Below are 15,766 nucleotides of genomic sequence, written 5' to 3'. Positions count from 1 at the left end.
CCCTTTTAGTAGAAAAAGGTATAAAAGTAGGCACCTTATATATTTGTACATGTCATATTGTTCCTTCTACTTTTATTGTTTCAAAGAAAAATGAATATTCAGGAACAATTGTTGTAGTTGAGCAGGAGACCAAAAAATTGTCATAGATTCTGATATAACTCGATGACATAACAAAATTGGGCACATGAGTGAGAAAGGTATGAAATTACTTCATTTAAAAAAGGTTTTACTAGGTCTAAAATGTGTCAATATGGATTTCTATTAAAATTGTGTTTATGGAAAACAAAAGAGAGTGAGTTTTGTGAAGAGTGGGAGGGGAAAAGAAAAATGAGAAATTAGAGCTTATGCATATAGATGTACAAGAACCAACTCAAATATCTTCCCTTGGTAGCTCTCATTAATATGTTACATTCATTGATGGTGCAACTAGAAAAGTATGGGTTTATTTCCTTAGACAAAAAAATGATGTATTTCAAACTTTTAAGAAATGGAAATGATTGATTGAAAATGAGACTCGTAAAAAGTTAAAATGTCTTAGATCTAATAATGGTGGTGAGTATTGCAGAAATGAATTTGAATATTATTGCTTGACTAATGGTATTCGTAGACAGAAAAATGTTTCAAGGACTCCATAGGAAAATGGAGTGGTTAAATGCATGAACATGACAATAATGGAGTGTATAAGGAGCATGAGGTTGCATGTTGTGCTTCCCTTAAATATGTGGGTGGAGGTTGTCCATATTGTTGTGTATTTCATAAATAGAGGTCCCTCTACTTCTTTGAGTTGTTGTATTCTAGAGGAAGCATGGACTAGTAAGAAGGTGAGTTATTCTTTTCTCAAAACCTTTGGTTGTGAAGCTTTTGTACAGATATATTATGAAAATAGAACCAAGATGGAATCTATGTCAAAGAAATGTATATTTTTTGGATGTTACATTGATGAATTTGCTTATAGGCTTTGGGATTTTGAAAACCATAAAATTGTGAGAAGGAATGTCATATCCAATGAGAAAGTGTTGTACAAAAATCCATTGCAGCAATATGAGAAGAAAGAAAATGATTATGTAGTGTTGGATGATACTCAAAATGATGATGTTTGAGTAGTCCCTTATGATCTACAACAATCGCAACAAAAATTACCACACACCCTAGTGAATGTTAGATGGTCAACAAGGGTGATTAGACCTCCAAAAAAAATTTCTCCCTCTTTGTATTCTATTTTATTAATAGATGTTGGTGAAAGTGAATATTATGATGAAGTTGTGCAGGTTGATACAAAGCTTTAGTAGGAGTTTGCAATGACAGAAGAGATGGACTCCTTTATAAAAAACATGACTTGGGATTTATGTTAGTTACCTATAGGTAAAAGGGGTTTACAGAATAAATGGGTTTACAGGTTGAAAGAAGAGGATGAAGATAATACAATATTTAAAGCAAGATAGTGGTAAAGGGATTTGCACAGAAAAATGACATTGATTTTGATGAGATATTTTCTCTTGTTGTTAAAATCACTTCTATTTATACTATTTTAAGTACTGTGGCTACTAAAGATTTGTATTTTGGGAAGCTTAACATTAAACAAGCTTTCTTCATCGTCATCTAGATGAAGAGATATATATGGCACACCCACATGGATTTGTAGTCAAAGTTATGGAGAATTTAGAGTGGAGATTGAAGAAAAGTTAATATGGCTTGAAGAAAGCACCTCAGAGTTGGAAATACAATAGGGAAAGTAAAATTTAAGAGGGGGGAGGGGGTGAATCAATTCTTCAAAAATTTAACCATAAAATCATTCATCACACATCAATCTCACAATTTGCATGTAAATTGAAATAGCTAGCTAAACATCTTCATCCATAACATGAAAGCAAATGAAATTCAACACGTATATGACACAAGATATTTGGTTACCTAGAAACTCTCCAATGAGAAGGTAAAAATGGGGTAGGGATGACACCTACAAATATTCACTAGTGCAGTTGCAAAGTGTATCCAATTACAGTTACAATATTTGATCATAAATTATGATCTACCCTATGAAAGGTCTGCCTTGTTAAAGGCTTAGAAGATTGTTAGATCTTAGCCTGTTAAAATATTTCAACACTCTATTAGAAGTGTGCCTGATTAAAGGACTTAAAATTACAATGAAGTAAGAATCATGTTAAAGGATTTACAAAAACCTGCTAAGACTACTCTATTAAGAGATTTAACTGATTCACCTACTAGAGTGTCTCAACAATGATCCTACAGTTAGCACTCTACTACTAGATAATAGATCACCTCTTTGCATGTATCCTTGATCCTCTTTGATTAGATTTTTCACTTCTATCCTCTAACTTCTTTCCTCCATTCTCCTTTAACTGATTCCACAATGTATCTCAATTCACAACTCCTTAGCCACTATGAATGCTCTATTTGCGCATGTGAAATTCTCTCTCCACTTATTTAATGTTTAAGGATTTTGTTCCTTAAGAAGACCTAGGTGACTTAGGGTTAGGTATGAATCAAAAATTGTGATTGATCCATTTTGTCGCTTAATCCATCAATTTGATTGATTGGTTGCATGTACTGCATAGGGATCCTCAATATAGATTCATTCTTTTAATTTATAATCACAAAACAATCCTTACGTTGGCTCAAAAATGGTTTACATAGAGGTTTGAGCCATAACAAACAACTATGGCCAAAACTGTTTTACTCGACACTTAAAGTCTCTGATGCTCGACATCCACTATATCTTCAATGTTGTAACTCAGCCTCTGAATGACTCAGCATCAACTGTTTGCTCAACACTTGAGCGACTCAACACTTACTAGTTACTTGACACATACTGTATAACTTTCTTGACATATTCTACTTGACAACTTGTGGTGGACATACATTACTTATTCGACATGAACTAAGTTCTATCTTGTAAATGACTTAAGTGCATTGTCACTCATATTTCAAAACCAATATGAGATTAACAATCTCTCCCTTTGTCATGAGTGACAAAAACACTTGGTCATGCATGAATAACCTTAACTTATGAGCATAACTTAGATAATATCTATTCAGTACTCGACTTACATACAAAATCTCAAAACTTTAAAATTTTGCAAAACTTGTGACTTATCAATCATACCTTAAAATCTTATAACTCCCCTTGAGTTGATTGTTCTTTTTTGAATCTAAATACTCCTGCTTAGTAGATATGTTGTATTGACTCCCCCTTTGTTTGGTCTCCCCTAAAACTTATGCATTCTCTCCTTTTATCTCATTCCCCAAAACTTATGCATTCTCTCCTTTTATCTCATTCTTCCCTTTTTTGACACTTATGTTATGGTGGTACACAAATAGTGTGTTTGTCCAAGAATGATTTATGGACCTCCATTATTAGCTTTAGTGTTGCATCCCAATTGTCACATGCTACCTCTAGAGATTTGATTTGAATAGCTATCTCAATAGCAAGGTTAACTAGACCTTCATGAGTAGAAAGATGGAGATCTTTCTTCATCAATATTTATGCAAAGGCAAGTTCCTTGTGTAACACCTCCATGTGAGGGGTCAACATAGATTGAATATTGATCAATGTAGCCCAAATGTTGGCATCTTGAGCTTGCAATGCTACTAAATGACCTTGCGTTGACAACAATTGTCTAAAATGAGACTGGCTTTGACCAAGAGATTGTTGTAGGATGGTAGTGGTATTCTTCAAATCTCCCTTCAAGTGGTCAATGTGTCTTTGCACTTCTTGTGTGAACAAGGGTACATCACACAACTTGGTGTAAAGAGAGAAAATGTTCTACAACACTTTCTTCACACCATCAATTTTGGTTGCTAACTCAACCTGACCAAGTGCAATGGTACTTGATATCTTTTTAGTGACCTTGGCATGAAATTTCTTCTCAGACTATTTTAAAAATTTGGTATTTGTGTCTAGGTCTTCATCATTGATCTTCTCCACAATATTTTCTAATTGCTCAATGATTGGCTTGGCTTCATCAGGTGAAGGTAGGTTGAATGCATCAAGAAATATGTCTTTGATGTCATGAAGTGCTTGTTTCTGCCTATGCTCTATGCTGAGTAGTTCTTGGTGTTTCTTTCTAGCTAAAGCATCTTACAATATGCCCATTTGCTCTATGGAGATTGATGTAAGATCAAACTTTGGTAGTTCAATCACCTCATCTAAGTTGATATCACCATGAGATGTGACCTCATCAACCTTAGATGTGCTAGGACTAGACCTTGATGATTGCAAATGTGTAGCTTCTGCACTTGGCCTATGAATTGCTTGACTAGGAATAGGAGCAGTATTTGGTAGGGTAACCAGTGTTTGGATCGCTATCACTTCCTCTAGTTTCATATTCAAGACCAAATCTTCAGTCGTAACCTTCTCCTTTTCTGTGATCTCTTTATCACCTTGTTCTTGTGTTGTAGGTGCAGGACTGGCTTCCTCACCTGTTTGGATAGGTGTCCAATCTTTCTCAACTATTGAAACTATATGTACTAAAACATTTTGCACCAATGTGTTGATATGTGAGGCCATTGTGTCCTTTCTTTGATATACTACTATATGCATGGTAGATTGCACTTCCATAGATTGAGGGGGGGTCACTAGATAATTCTTGAGTTTTCTTTCTTGTAGATGCCAATTCTGCCTTCTCAATCTCATCCACACTCACCAATACATGATGGTTGCATAGTTTGGCCTTGGTGGTGGTATCAACCAATATATTCTTCATATCCTCCTCTGTTAAGGGATTGATGTTCTGAGTGGGGTTCTTAGAGACATTCTTGATCTTTACTATTTTTGTTTGTTGATTCTCTTTGTCAAAATGAGGTTGACTGGCACTGAACATATGTACCTCTAGTACATTTTGATCTTGTTGATTCGCTTCCTTAGCTGTAGCCTTTGTATCTACTTCTTTTACAATACCCTCCTCATGTCCTTCCCTTATAGATTCATCCTTTTTTACCTCAACTTTCTCTTGTTCAACTTTGTCTTTACCTACTTCCATAGGTGTTTGTTTGTTTGATTCATTTGTTGTTACCCCATATATCACTTTCCACAATTGGGTGCTCTTTTGGACAACATCTTCAATATTGTTCTATAAAATGTTAAAGACTCTATATTTGGGAGCAAATCTTCCCTTATACTTATTAAAGGCCTTTGTCTTGGAAAAGTTGTCCAAGTCTAGCATCACTCTTGCTAGAGTAGTCTCTCTGATATTCTTTTCAGTTGAGATACTGTATTGCCACCTTTGCTCAACTCTGTCAGATAAACTTTTGGGTAAAGAGTTTGCAATCTCAATTGGAGTTTTCTTAAAAGTTTCCATCATGGCATACACAAAATCTTCTATTTTATTCATTTCTATCTTCCCAAGTTTATTAAATTCAACATGTGCAAACCCTGATAAATCAACATTGTTCTTGATATTATCACACAAGTTGTCCAAATCAAAAGAGGGATTATGACTTACCACTTTGAATTGGTTGTTGTTTTGACTCAGTCCTCTACTCATCTAATTCAGCTGGAGCTATATATTTCCTACTTTGTCTTTGCTCAGGTTCATCTTCCTTAGTAGCTTACTAGCTCTTGCCTTTAGACTTCTAAACTTCTTGAGTCTTCTTAGCAATAGCTCTTGTGCTAGCCCTGGTGATAGGAACTGTAGGCTTTTGTTGTGAAGGTTTCACAACTTTCTTTGGTTTGCATGTTGCTAGCTTCTTTGCTTTTCTCTTTTTTTTCTTTTTTTTTGTATCAATAGGTTCTTCATCGGCTTCTTCTCCTTTGACACCAAATTCCACTTCTTCTTCTCCTTGGTTCTCACCTTGACCTTATGTGAGAGAAAGTGGTTCTTTGGAAGGTGTATCTTCTTCACCATCTTCATTATTTTCTTCTTCTTCATCTCTTTTTTCCTCTCCACCAAATTGTTCCTTGAGCTTTTTCACAATCTTGTTCTTCTTCCTCATCACAGAAGCTGTCTTCAATTCCATTGTGATTTTGGACTTGGCTACATCATAATTTCCAAATGTAGTTGCATTTTTATCTACTTCCTTTTCCAATAAAGCAGTTATGGCTGCATATGCCTCATCCACATTAATTTCATAAGGAAATGGCTTGAGCCATGTCACCCTTGGAACAACAACTTGAACATAAATGAAATCAACATCAACTAGAAACCAAACATCATTGAAATGTTTCTCTACTAGTGATACTGGAATCCTTTGTCTTTGTTTCATTGACTTCTTAAAGTCTTCAAAATAACCTATCATTATAGTCTCAAAATTATCTCCAAGTTGCTCTATGCATTCTTAGATCTGCATTGCAATAGACCTGTTGGTCTTCCAAGCAACTTTTCCAAATGACGAAAAAGTGTTTTGCACATAGAAAAATATACAAACAAGTATTGAACCAAATTTACGTTTTGCACTTTTTGTCTTTCTTATGGCTCCAAAGTTTTCTGATAACTGCTGGAGTTGTAACTCGACAAGGTCATAAGAATGGTCCTTCTTTACTATCTTATAGCCTAAATCCACAACTATACATGCTACACTATTCAATCTGCTAGATTGAAAGAACTTATATGCAATGACTTTGACTGCAAATGCAATTAGGGGATCAGTGATTATATCTATGGTCATCCCTTTCTTGTTCTACACTGCCCCTGTATTCTTTTCAATTGCCTCTTTTGCATCACTCCTCATAGACTTTCTGTCTAGGGTAGGATACCCTATTACCCTTTGAATAATCCTCTTTGTAATCTTGATAGGGCCATCTTCTAACCATATCGAGTTGTCATGTATTATAGCTGAGAACTATCTTTATCCACTTTGTCTTGAATACATTAGGAAAATCTAGGGCATAGGTCAACTCTTCTCTCTCGACAATTTTGTTTTCCTCTTTCAACACTTTGTTTTCATGCAATTTCTAGTACAAGTCTTTGATTTCCATGTCTCCTATACTTCCTACCTTACAAGTGTAGCAACACCTAACATCTTGTATCATTAAAACTTGTGGTGGTATCATAGATAATGCACCAGATGGGTCTCCTTTATATACAATGTCAACAATTACCCAAAAAATTGGTTGTTTAATCTCATTACTTATCAATTAAACATTTAAAACTTCCTTTCCTTCCTTAACCACAATATTAGAAGAGCTAGACACCATAACAACTATCTAGGGTTTGTGTAAATTCAAACAACATAGCTCGACATACAATAAACACCTTAAAAAATCTGATGTTTGGTGTCGAGTAGTAGTTGAATTTAGTATGCAAATTCTTGAATCAATTTCTCCAATTTTCCTTATTCTCTTCATGCTCTCTTCAGTCTTGAATGATTACAAATGAGTCAAAAAATGACCATATAGCCCTTGATACTTTGTAATAAATGCTCAGTGCTTACACAACTGTAAGCTCGACTCCAATAGTAATTTTGACTCACTCGGCTTTTGTGTAATTCCTACCAAGCTTGGCAACCACAACAAGCTCGACCAACACTATCACCTTTTAGAGCTCAACAACAACTAAACTTTCACTCAACAACAATAGTGAAACTCTATATGCTCGGCATTAACATGAAAACTTATAGATTTGTTCTAAGTTCTAACCAATACTTTGCATCTTACTTAATGCATATATAATATTTTTAGAACTAAATCCTTAGAACTAGTGTATAATTGAACTTTGGAATATCAATCCCACACATACCTCTTGATTGCCTAGTTAGGGGTGGTGTGATCACCTGATCCATTGGATGAAGTGATCCCATCTGAACTTGATGTGTTGCAATCTTCATTTTTCTTCCATGTCTTGTTCATCTACACTTTGACTTCTTCAACATCAACCTTTCCTTTTCATTTATTGAATTCACTACAAGGAGCTTTAGACCTTGTTGGACAATTTCTGCTAATATGACTAGTCTTCAAATAGCTAAAACATGTAGTTTGACTCAACTATCTACTGTAGTCACTTCAGAAATTTTTTCTAATACAATTTTCAGCAACATGTCCATACTTTTGACAATAGTGACAATATACCTTGTATTGTAATCCCAATTATAGGATTTGTTAGTATGGTTTACCTTAGCTTACTTGTTTGATGACCAGTTAGGCTTGATCTGCACTCATATGCTTTATGTCCATACTTCTTACAATTGTAGCAGTAACCTTCAAATCTTTGTGTGCTTGATGTCTTGGTCTTGCATTTATGTGCATGATGTCCTTGATTGTTGCATGATATTTACTCATAGATTTCTTTTTAGGGTTTTGATTTGCATTGTTGCTCCTACAAACATTTGTTGTTTGACCTATCTTTCCACAATTCTAACAAGTAGGTTTGTAGTTCTTACCTTTGTTGCTTCTTTGTTCACCACTTTTAGATGATTCTCATTTTTCAGTACTGGTGTAACCCAATCTAGTAGTATCACTGTTAGATCTAGGAGATCTCATCAATTGCTCAAGATACTTGATGGCTTCACTAGGTCTGTTGAAACTTTTAGCAATTTTTTTTCTCTTTTCAAATAATTTCTTAGTTATTCATTCTGCAACTTCAGTGTTGTGATCTCAATATCCTTTCCATTCAATTCATGGTTGGAAATCATCATTTGATTCATTGTTTCCAGTTGCATGCAAGAAATCCTATTGAGCTTTGATGTCTTTTCTTCCAGTCTGTTGATTAGTACCCTTTTGTCATCTTCAATCATAACTTTGTCTTCTTCAAGTTTCTTTTTATGCTTAGTCAGCTCACTAAGTTATACTGATTGGACTTCTTGTTCTATCTAAAGATTTTTGACCTCTTCAATTAGGGCACCATTCTTTTCTATTAGATCTACAACTGTTGCATCAAATTCATTTGTATTTCCATTTGCAAACAATTGAGTAGTGTTTATCTCTTTGTAATGTGTGTCATTCTCTTCAATAGCTATCTCTTTCCTTCTCTTCAATGAGTGCTTCAACTCATCTCTTGCTTCATTTAGTTGATGTAGACCAAGATAGATTTCAATCTTCTGATTCTCAATAGTCTTTCCCAACTTGTAGACTTCCATCTTCAAGATCTTTCCTCAAAGTTGTAAAACTTTCCTTTCCAAAGAACAAGGCTTTGACACCAATTTTTGGAAATAAAATAGGGAAAGTAAACTCTGAGAGGGAGGGGGGGTGAATTAGTCCTTACAAAATTTAACCATAAAAGCATTCACCACACATCCATCTCACAATTCACATGTAAACTAAAATAGCTATCTAAACATATTCATCCATAGCATGAAAGAAAATGACATTCAACACATATATGATACAAGATATTTGGTTACCTAGAAACCCTCCTATGAGAAGGTAAAACTTGGGTGGGGATGACACTGATAAATCTTCACTTCTGCAGTTGTAAAGTGTGTCTAATAAAGGTTACAATATTTGACCATAAACTACGATCTACCTTGTGAAAGGTTTGCCCTATTAAAGGCTAACAAGATTGTTAGATCTTACCCTGTTAAAGGATTTCAACACTTTATTAGAAGTATACCTAATTAAAGGACTTAAACTTACAATGAAGTAAGCACCCTGTTAAAGGATTTATAGCAGCTTGTTAGGACTACTTTGTGAAGAGATTTAACTGATTCACCTATTAGAATGTCTTAGCAATGATCCTGTGGTCATCGCTCTACTACTAGATCCTCTTTGATCAGATGTGTCACTTCTATCCTCTAACTTCTTTCCTCTATCTCATTTAACTGATTCTATAATGTATCTCAATTCATAACTCCTTAGCCACCATGAATGCTCTATTTGTGCATGCAAACTTCTTTCTCTGCTTATTCAATGTTTAGGGTTTTCCTTCCTTAAGAAGACCTATGTGACTTAGGGTTAGGTATGAATCAACTATTGTGATTCATCCATTTTTCTACTTAATCCACCCCTTTAACTAATTGGTTTTATGTACTACATAGGGATCCTCAATATAGATTCATTCTTATAATTTAGAATCACAAAACAATCCTTAAGTTGGCTAAAAAATGGTTTATATAGAGGTTTGCGCCATTTCAAACAATTATGTCCAAAACTATTTTTCTCATTACTTGAAGTCTCTGATGCTTAGCATCCACTATATCTTCAATGTTGTAACTCAGCCTCTGCATGACTTGGCATTAGTTGTCTACTCGACACTTGAGTGACTCAATACTTACTAGTTACTTAGCACATACTATATATCTCGCTCATCATATACTGTCTGACAACTTATGCTTAGCTTATATTACTTGTTCGACATGAACTATGTTTTATCTTGTAAATGACTTAAGTGTATTGTCACTCATATGTAAAAAATAATCTAAGATTTACACTCGACAATGGTATCTTAAATTTGATAGTTTTATGCACGAGCATGGTTATACTTGCTGTCATTCTGCCCATTATGTTTATTTTAAGAGGTTGGATGATGATAATTACATAAAATCTGATGACTACATTATTTTATGTTTATATTTTGATGATATGCTTGTAGCTGAGTCTAACATGGATCACATTAAGGGGTTAAAACAAGAGTTAGCACATTCATTTTCTATGAAGGATTTGGGGCAGAAAAAAAATCCTTGGTATGAAAATTTGTAGAGATAGGAAGAACAAAAAATTGATATTATCTCAGGATGACTATATTGAGGTGTTGCAACATTTCTCTATGGAGAATGCTTAAGTTGTCAGTACACCTTTTTCTTAGTCATTTGAAATTGACTAAGGAGATGTGTCCAAACACATAAGAAGGCAAGGATAAAATGTCCAAGGTACCTTATGCTTTAGTTGTAGCGAGCTTCATGTATGCCATGGTATGTACTAGGCCAGATATTGTAGTGGGAGTTGTTAGCCAATATCTAAGTCATCCTAGAATAGAGCCTTGAAATATAGTTAAATGGATTCTCAAATATTTGAGAGGAACATCCAATAAGTGTTTACATTTTGTGGACTCTACTACTAATTTAAAGGGCTATGTCAACTTAGATTTGGTAGGGGATTTGATACTAGTCAGAGTACTACAGGTTATGTATTTACTATTGGTGGGACAATAGTGATTTGGATTTATCAATTGCAGAAGGTGAATGCTTTATCCACTATAGAGGTAGAGAATGTTGCTACTATAGAGGAAGAAAAGGAAAAAATATGGCTTCAATTCTTCATGGAAGAATTGGGACACCCACAAAAAATTCAATTTGTTCATTTGGGTGTACTTCTTCGATTGTCCCATCCTTATGCATTTTCTCATTTTGCTTGGAGGAAAAAACACGCTCACTTCCTAATATATCACTTAGCATTTAGTTTTATCAAGTTTGAGCATGATCGATCTATTTGTTCCATTTTTATCATGAATTTTCTATTCCCTTTTCTTGCCAACTTGGTCATTTGATTAGCTTGAGGCAGGAGCAAAATTGTCGAGACTTGATGAAAGTTGGTCATTCCTTGAGTTCATACTCGTAGTTTTCACCTTACAAAAATAAGGCGAGAGGGAGCTCATAAGGTAAGTGAATGAGTACTTGAATGCCATAAAAATTATTTCCATTGAGTTATACAATGTCATTTGAAGCATACCCACCTTCTTAGAGGAGCGAGAAACTAAGTCCCCAAAAAGACCAAAACAAAACCAAAGGCCAAAATAATGAAAAGACTCAACCACACTATTTACAAGGGCCACAATAAAGGAAAAATGGAGAAGAAAAAGTATTTATAGGGTGGACCTGGAGGTACACCAAAGCGATGTTTATAAGCAACTATACATATGGTACAACCAAAGGGGAATAAACACCCTTATCCCATCTCATCATTCAAAGTAATGTTTAAGGAACTATCCATTGACAAGCAAAAAATAATCTTCTCTAATTAGTGACCTAAGATGGTATGTATTAGCTCCATAGGTTTCTGAGATTTGATGAGGGAAGTAATTCTCTTGTGGGAAAGTTGTAGGCCACAACTTGGGGTTCAAACCATCTTACTGTTATATTTCTAGAGAGACTTTGTGGAATCGATAGATGAATGTGAGTATCAAAGGCGTGCCATATGCAATGAGCCAAGTCAAAATAGAGTCTGAGACCAAGGAATTTACCATACATTTGTTTAGGTGGGGAATTGTTAGGGTCCTTAATTTTAAAATGAAAAGGTGACCATGTTAGTAAACACAAACTTTTCTATGCTAGCTTTTACATTGCACATAACTGAACGACACCAAGACTCACCAGAGAACACATAAAAAATGTTTGAGGCTTTGGTATACCCTGCTTCTAGCACAATTTATCTATTAAGGGGACTTTTTTATGTGTCCAACCAAAAAAGTAACAATTGTCACCAAATTGGAATGTTCAACCAATATTGCCTAAAAGAATGGAAAGAAAAAACTTTCCACTCTCATGCTCCTTGTAGATTGGGCCTCGCCCAAGAAAGAATAGGAAAAGTTGAACGACGAGGTGACTAATTTATAATAAGATAGGAAATTGATTCATCATTTCCCTTCATGTTTGGTTAAGCATACAGTCACTAAACATAGTTGGGAAAATATCTCAAGAGAGAGCTAGGAAAAACAAAGAAATTAAATAACAAGAAAGTAAAATAACCTATAGATTTAGAGATTTAATCTACCTACAGTATACTTTTTCCACCATTATTATAAAAAATACATGAAGGGATGATAGGACTACATAAAAATGTGCTCAATGAATCAATCTAACACATCTAAGTGCTACAAATGAAATTGGTACCGAAGTAAACAAAGTCATTAAATTCTATCCAAGAGAAGGAAGAATATAGAAAGATCTTGCTACTTTTGAAGGAAAATAAATTCCATAACAAATAATCCAAGATTCCTTTACTCAAAACACAACTTATAAATACTAGCAAACACTAGGTGAAACAAGAGAATGGTTCCAGGAAGCTAGTTGTAGTGATTCTCCAAAAATGGTATTACAATGTGCATGACTGGCAAAGAGATGTAGTAATGAACACTAGAAGGAAAAATTAGTAATTTAACTGAGCCTTCCAAGTGTCTCTAAACTACATCTTTATACATAAATATTTATAAGCTTTACAAATATCTACAAAGATCTCCAATATACAACTACAGTTGTTTCTTGAAAGAAATTCCCTTATACATCTACCTTAAAGGAACTACCTACTATATATACATCTTTACAAAAAACTAGAAGGAGAGAAAAGAAAGAGGCAATGGGGAGAAAGGGGAAACGAAATCTAATATATCATTTTCATCCTAAGGTGGTACTCGCTTTACCAAGTCCTCATGTGCCCACTTCTCAACCCACTTGACCACTACCTCTACCACACTATAACTCTTAGGAACTAGGAACATTAAATCATGCATAGATACTTTGAGAAAGATGAGAGTATAGGAACCTCTTGTTAGTGTTCTTATTATGGTGAGTAGCTCTATATACTAGTACCACATGGTAAAAAATGATTAGTCATTAGAAACATTCCCAACATTTTCTTACAAAGAAACAAAGAATACAAAATTACTTTATCCTCAGGCTTGGAGTCATGGATTTACCAGCTACCTTGAGACCTTTACACCATGATTGGGTGAATTGAGGAAGGGGCCCACTACCTGACTTTGTCTTCGACTTTCTATAATGCCTTAATGAACTTAGAGACTGCACCTCAATTGATCTCTTTTACACAATTAAGTCATATTTCAAATTCCTCTAGCTGAATCTTACATCTCCAATGGCACTTTCTAGACATCCCACCTCTTCTTGAGCATAATAGGATCTAAGCACAATCTTAGTTAAGGCACTCATTGAATCGGTGCAAAAACTCCAAGACCTCAAAATAACTTATCCCATATTCTCATTAAATCTAGCGAGCAAAGAATCCATACACGTGTATCCCCTTTCAGCCCATGGACCGAACCCTATAATCAATTTTTTAAATTTTGAATACCCAACTAGTTCTAGAGTTCTACATTCTTGAGTCATAATATAGTCAATTGGGGACTTATTATCTTTATCTAGTACCCAATCTATTGGTAACAAAAATGGAAGAATAAGATGCCATATTCACCTAGTATATCTAAATCTTCAATGACCTCATCCCCCACCTGAAATATCTCACCGAGGGCCTCTAATTTTTGCACAAGTTTTCACTCTTCATTCCCCCAACTAACTAGGGTATCATCCATCTTAGATTCTAGATCCTCTCTTTTGAAAAACATTACTAAGATAAAGTTAGAGAATCCTTTCTTCTATTTGTGCAGACATCCAACCATCCATCGCCAAGTCATTCTCCTTTATTTTCCTTAACCTTGCTAGCTCCTCAAGGGTACCAAAGCATCCAATTATGAGGTGGTTTGAGGTGCAGTCATAATTAGTGAGGCCAACTCAGCAATAAAGCTTAATCTCTGACTTCAACTTCTCTATTTTTTGCTGAAGATTTTAGACGTTTAAAACCCTAACTTAATAATCCCTTTCTCTACATTGTTTTAATTTTGAGTTGTCTTTTATAACTCAAATTTATGGGTTTAGTGTTTAATAAAGGTGGCCATATTATTTTCTAGTAAAAAACATTTCATACTATAGTCAACACCTTACTCTTTTTTTCCTTTGGTCTTATTCACAAGCAGGACATTATCAATGTCAATTCTATATTGTAAATCAAGTGTCTCAATCTTATGCCTAGGTCTCGAGTGTATCTTCGTGAGTCTATTCCCATAGGCATAAAAATGTCTTCCAATTTAATGTTTCAAGTATTGCACATAGGGTCTTAAGTTGTGGTTCCTAAATCTAAATGTGAACTTCAATGTTACGATTAGGTCTTGAACATAATTGTATAGGTTGTAATGCCAATAAGGCATCAAGTCGTATGATGCTACAACTAAGGGAAAGAATAAGATCATAAAGTCTACTGCAAAGGTAACATTGAAATTCTTCGACGTTGTGAAAGGGTGATGTTGATTGCTAGCATAAGTTCATAGCTAGGAGAAGGATGCAATAGTTAAGGTTTCCAACTTCATGATAGACTATAAAGCGTAAGATTAGAGGATTTCTCCTTTCAATTGTTTTCAGGATCATGGGGCTATGAAGACATTAAGATTTGATGGAGCATATGATCCGAACCTTAATAGGACAAACTATATAAGATGATTTCACTAAAAGGAAAAAAAACTGATAGGAGGGTTCCAACCAATCAAAGAGTTTAATATAAAATAAAGGGAAGCTTAGTTGGCCATTAACATCACCAAATTCTAAAGTGACACTCATATTGTGAATAGTAAAGCCTTATGCATGTAGACAATAGATGGAATTAATGAAGTTGATGGAGCACATGGCTAAATAAAGACATTCCTTATGATAAAGAAGAGTACCAGTTACTGGGTTAGAAAATCTTTGAGTTGTAGAGTGTCCAAATTACCAAATTGTTGAATTATTTTTGGTGAACTTTAGGGTTAAGGAATTCATTTACAGTTAAGATGTCTGAAGCTAGAAGTGATGAGGGTCAATCCAAGGATATAGAGGTTGTCCAATTGTCAACATCAAAAGTAGTCAAAGCTAGACATAGGAGACCTAATAAGTATGCATAAGAATGGATTCAACTCTTACCTGGATCATCAAATGGTATTTCAACAAATGACCATGATTTTACTGATCCATATGGTTATTGCAGAGATGCCATATTCTTAGGGACAAATGGATATGAATTATTCATGTTCTTTTATAGTAATAGATTCAAGAAGTTGCCAGCCTAGAATTGGTGGGAATGAAATTTGGCCAAACTTATATTCCCAGAGGTGTGTGTGGA

The 15,766-nt window shown here is 34.7% G+C and overlaps 1 protein-coding gene across 1 annotated transcript in view; it reads right to left on the bottom strand.

The window, feature by feature from the left end:
• Positions 1 to 4,528, bottom strand: part of LOC149541561 (uncharacterized) — a 61,578-nt gene extending 57,050 nt beyond the window's left edge. The window contains exon 1 of the mRNA XM_089795626.1: positions 4,163 to 4,528. Within this exon, the coding sequence (XP_089651752.1) occupies positions 4,163 to 4,528 (366 nt within the window). The remainder of the gene's footprint in view (positions 1 to 4,162) is intronic.
• Between the last annotated feature and the right edge of the window lie 11,238 nt (positions 4,529 to 15,766).

Source organism: Cupressus sempervirens, chromosome 8 (genome assembly GCF_028749045.1).
Source record: "Cupressus sempervirens isolate cs-2001-9-10 chromosome 8, ASM2874904v1, whole genome shotgun sequence".
NCBI classification, from domain to species: domain Eukaryota; kingdom Viridiplantae; phylum Streptophyta; class Pinopsida; order Cupressales; family Cupressaceae; genus Cupressus; species Cupressus sempervirens.
This window is presented reverse-complemented; position numbering and strand designations above follow the sequence as displayed.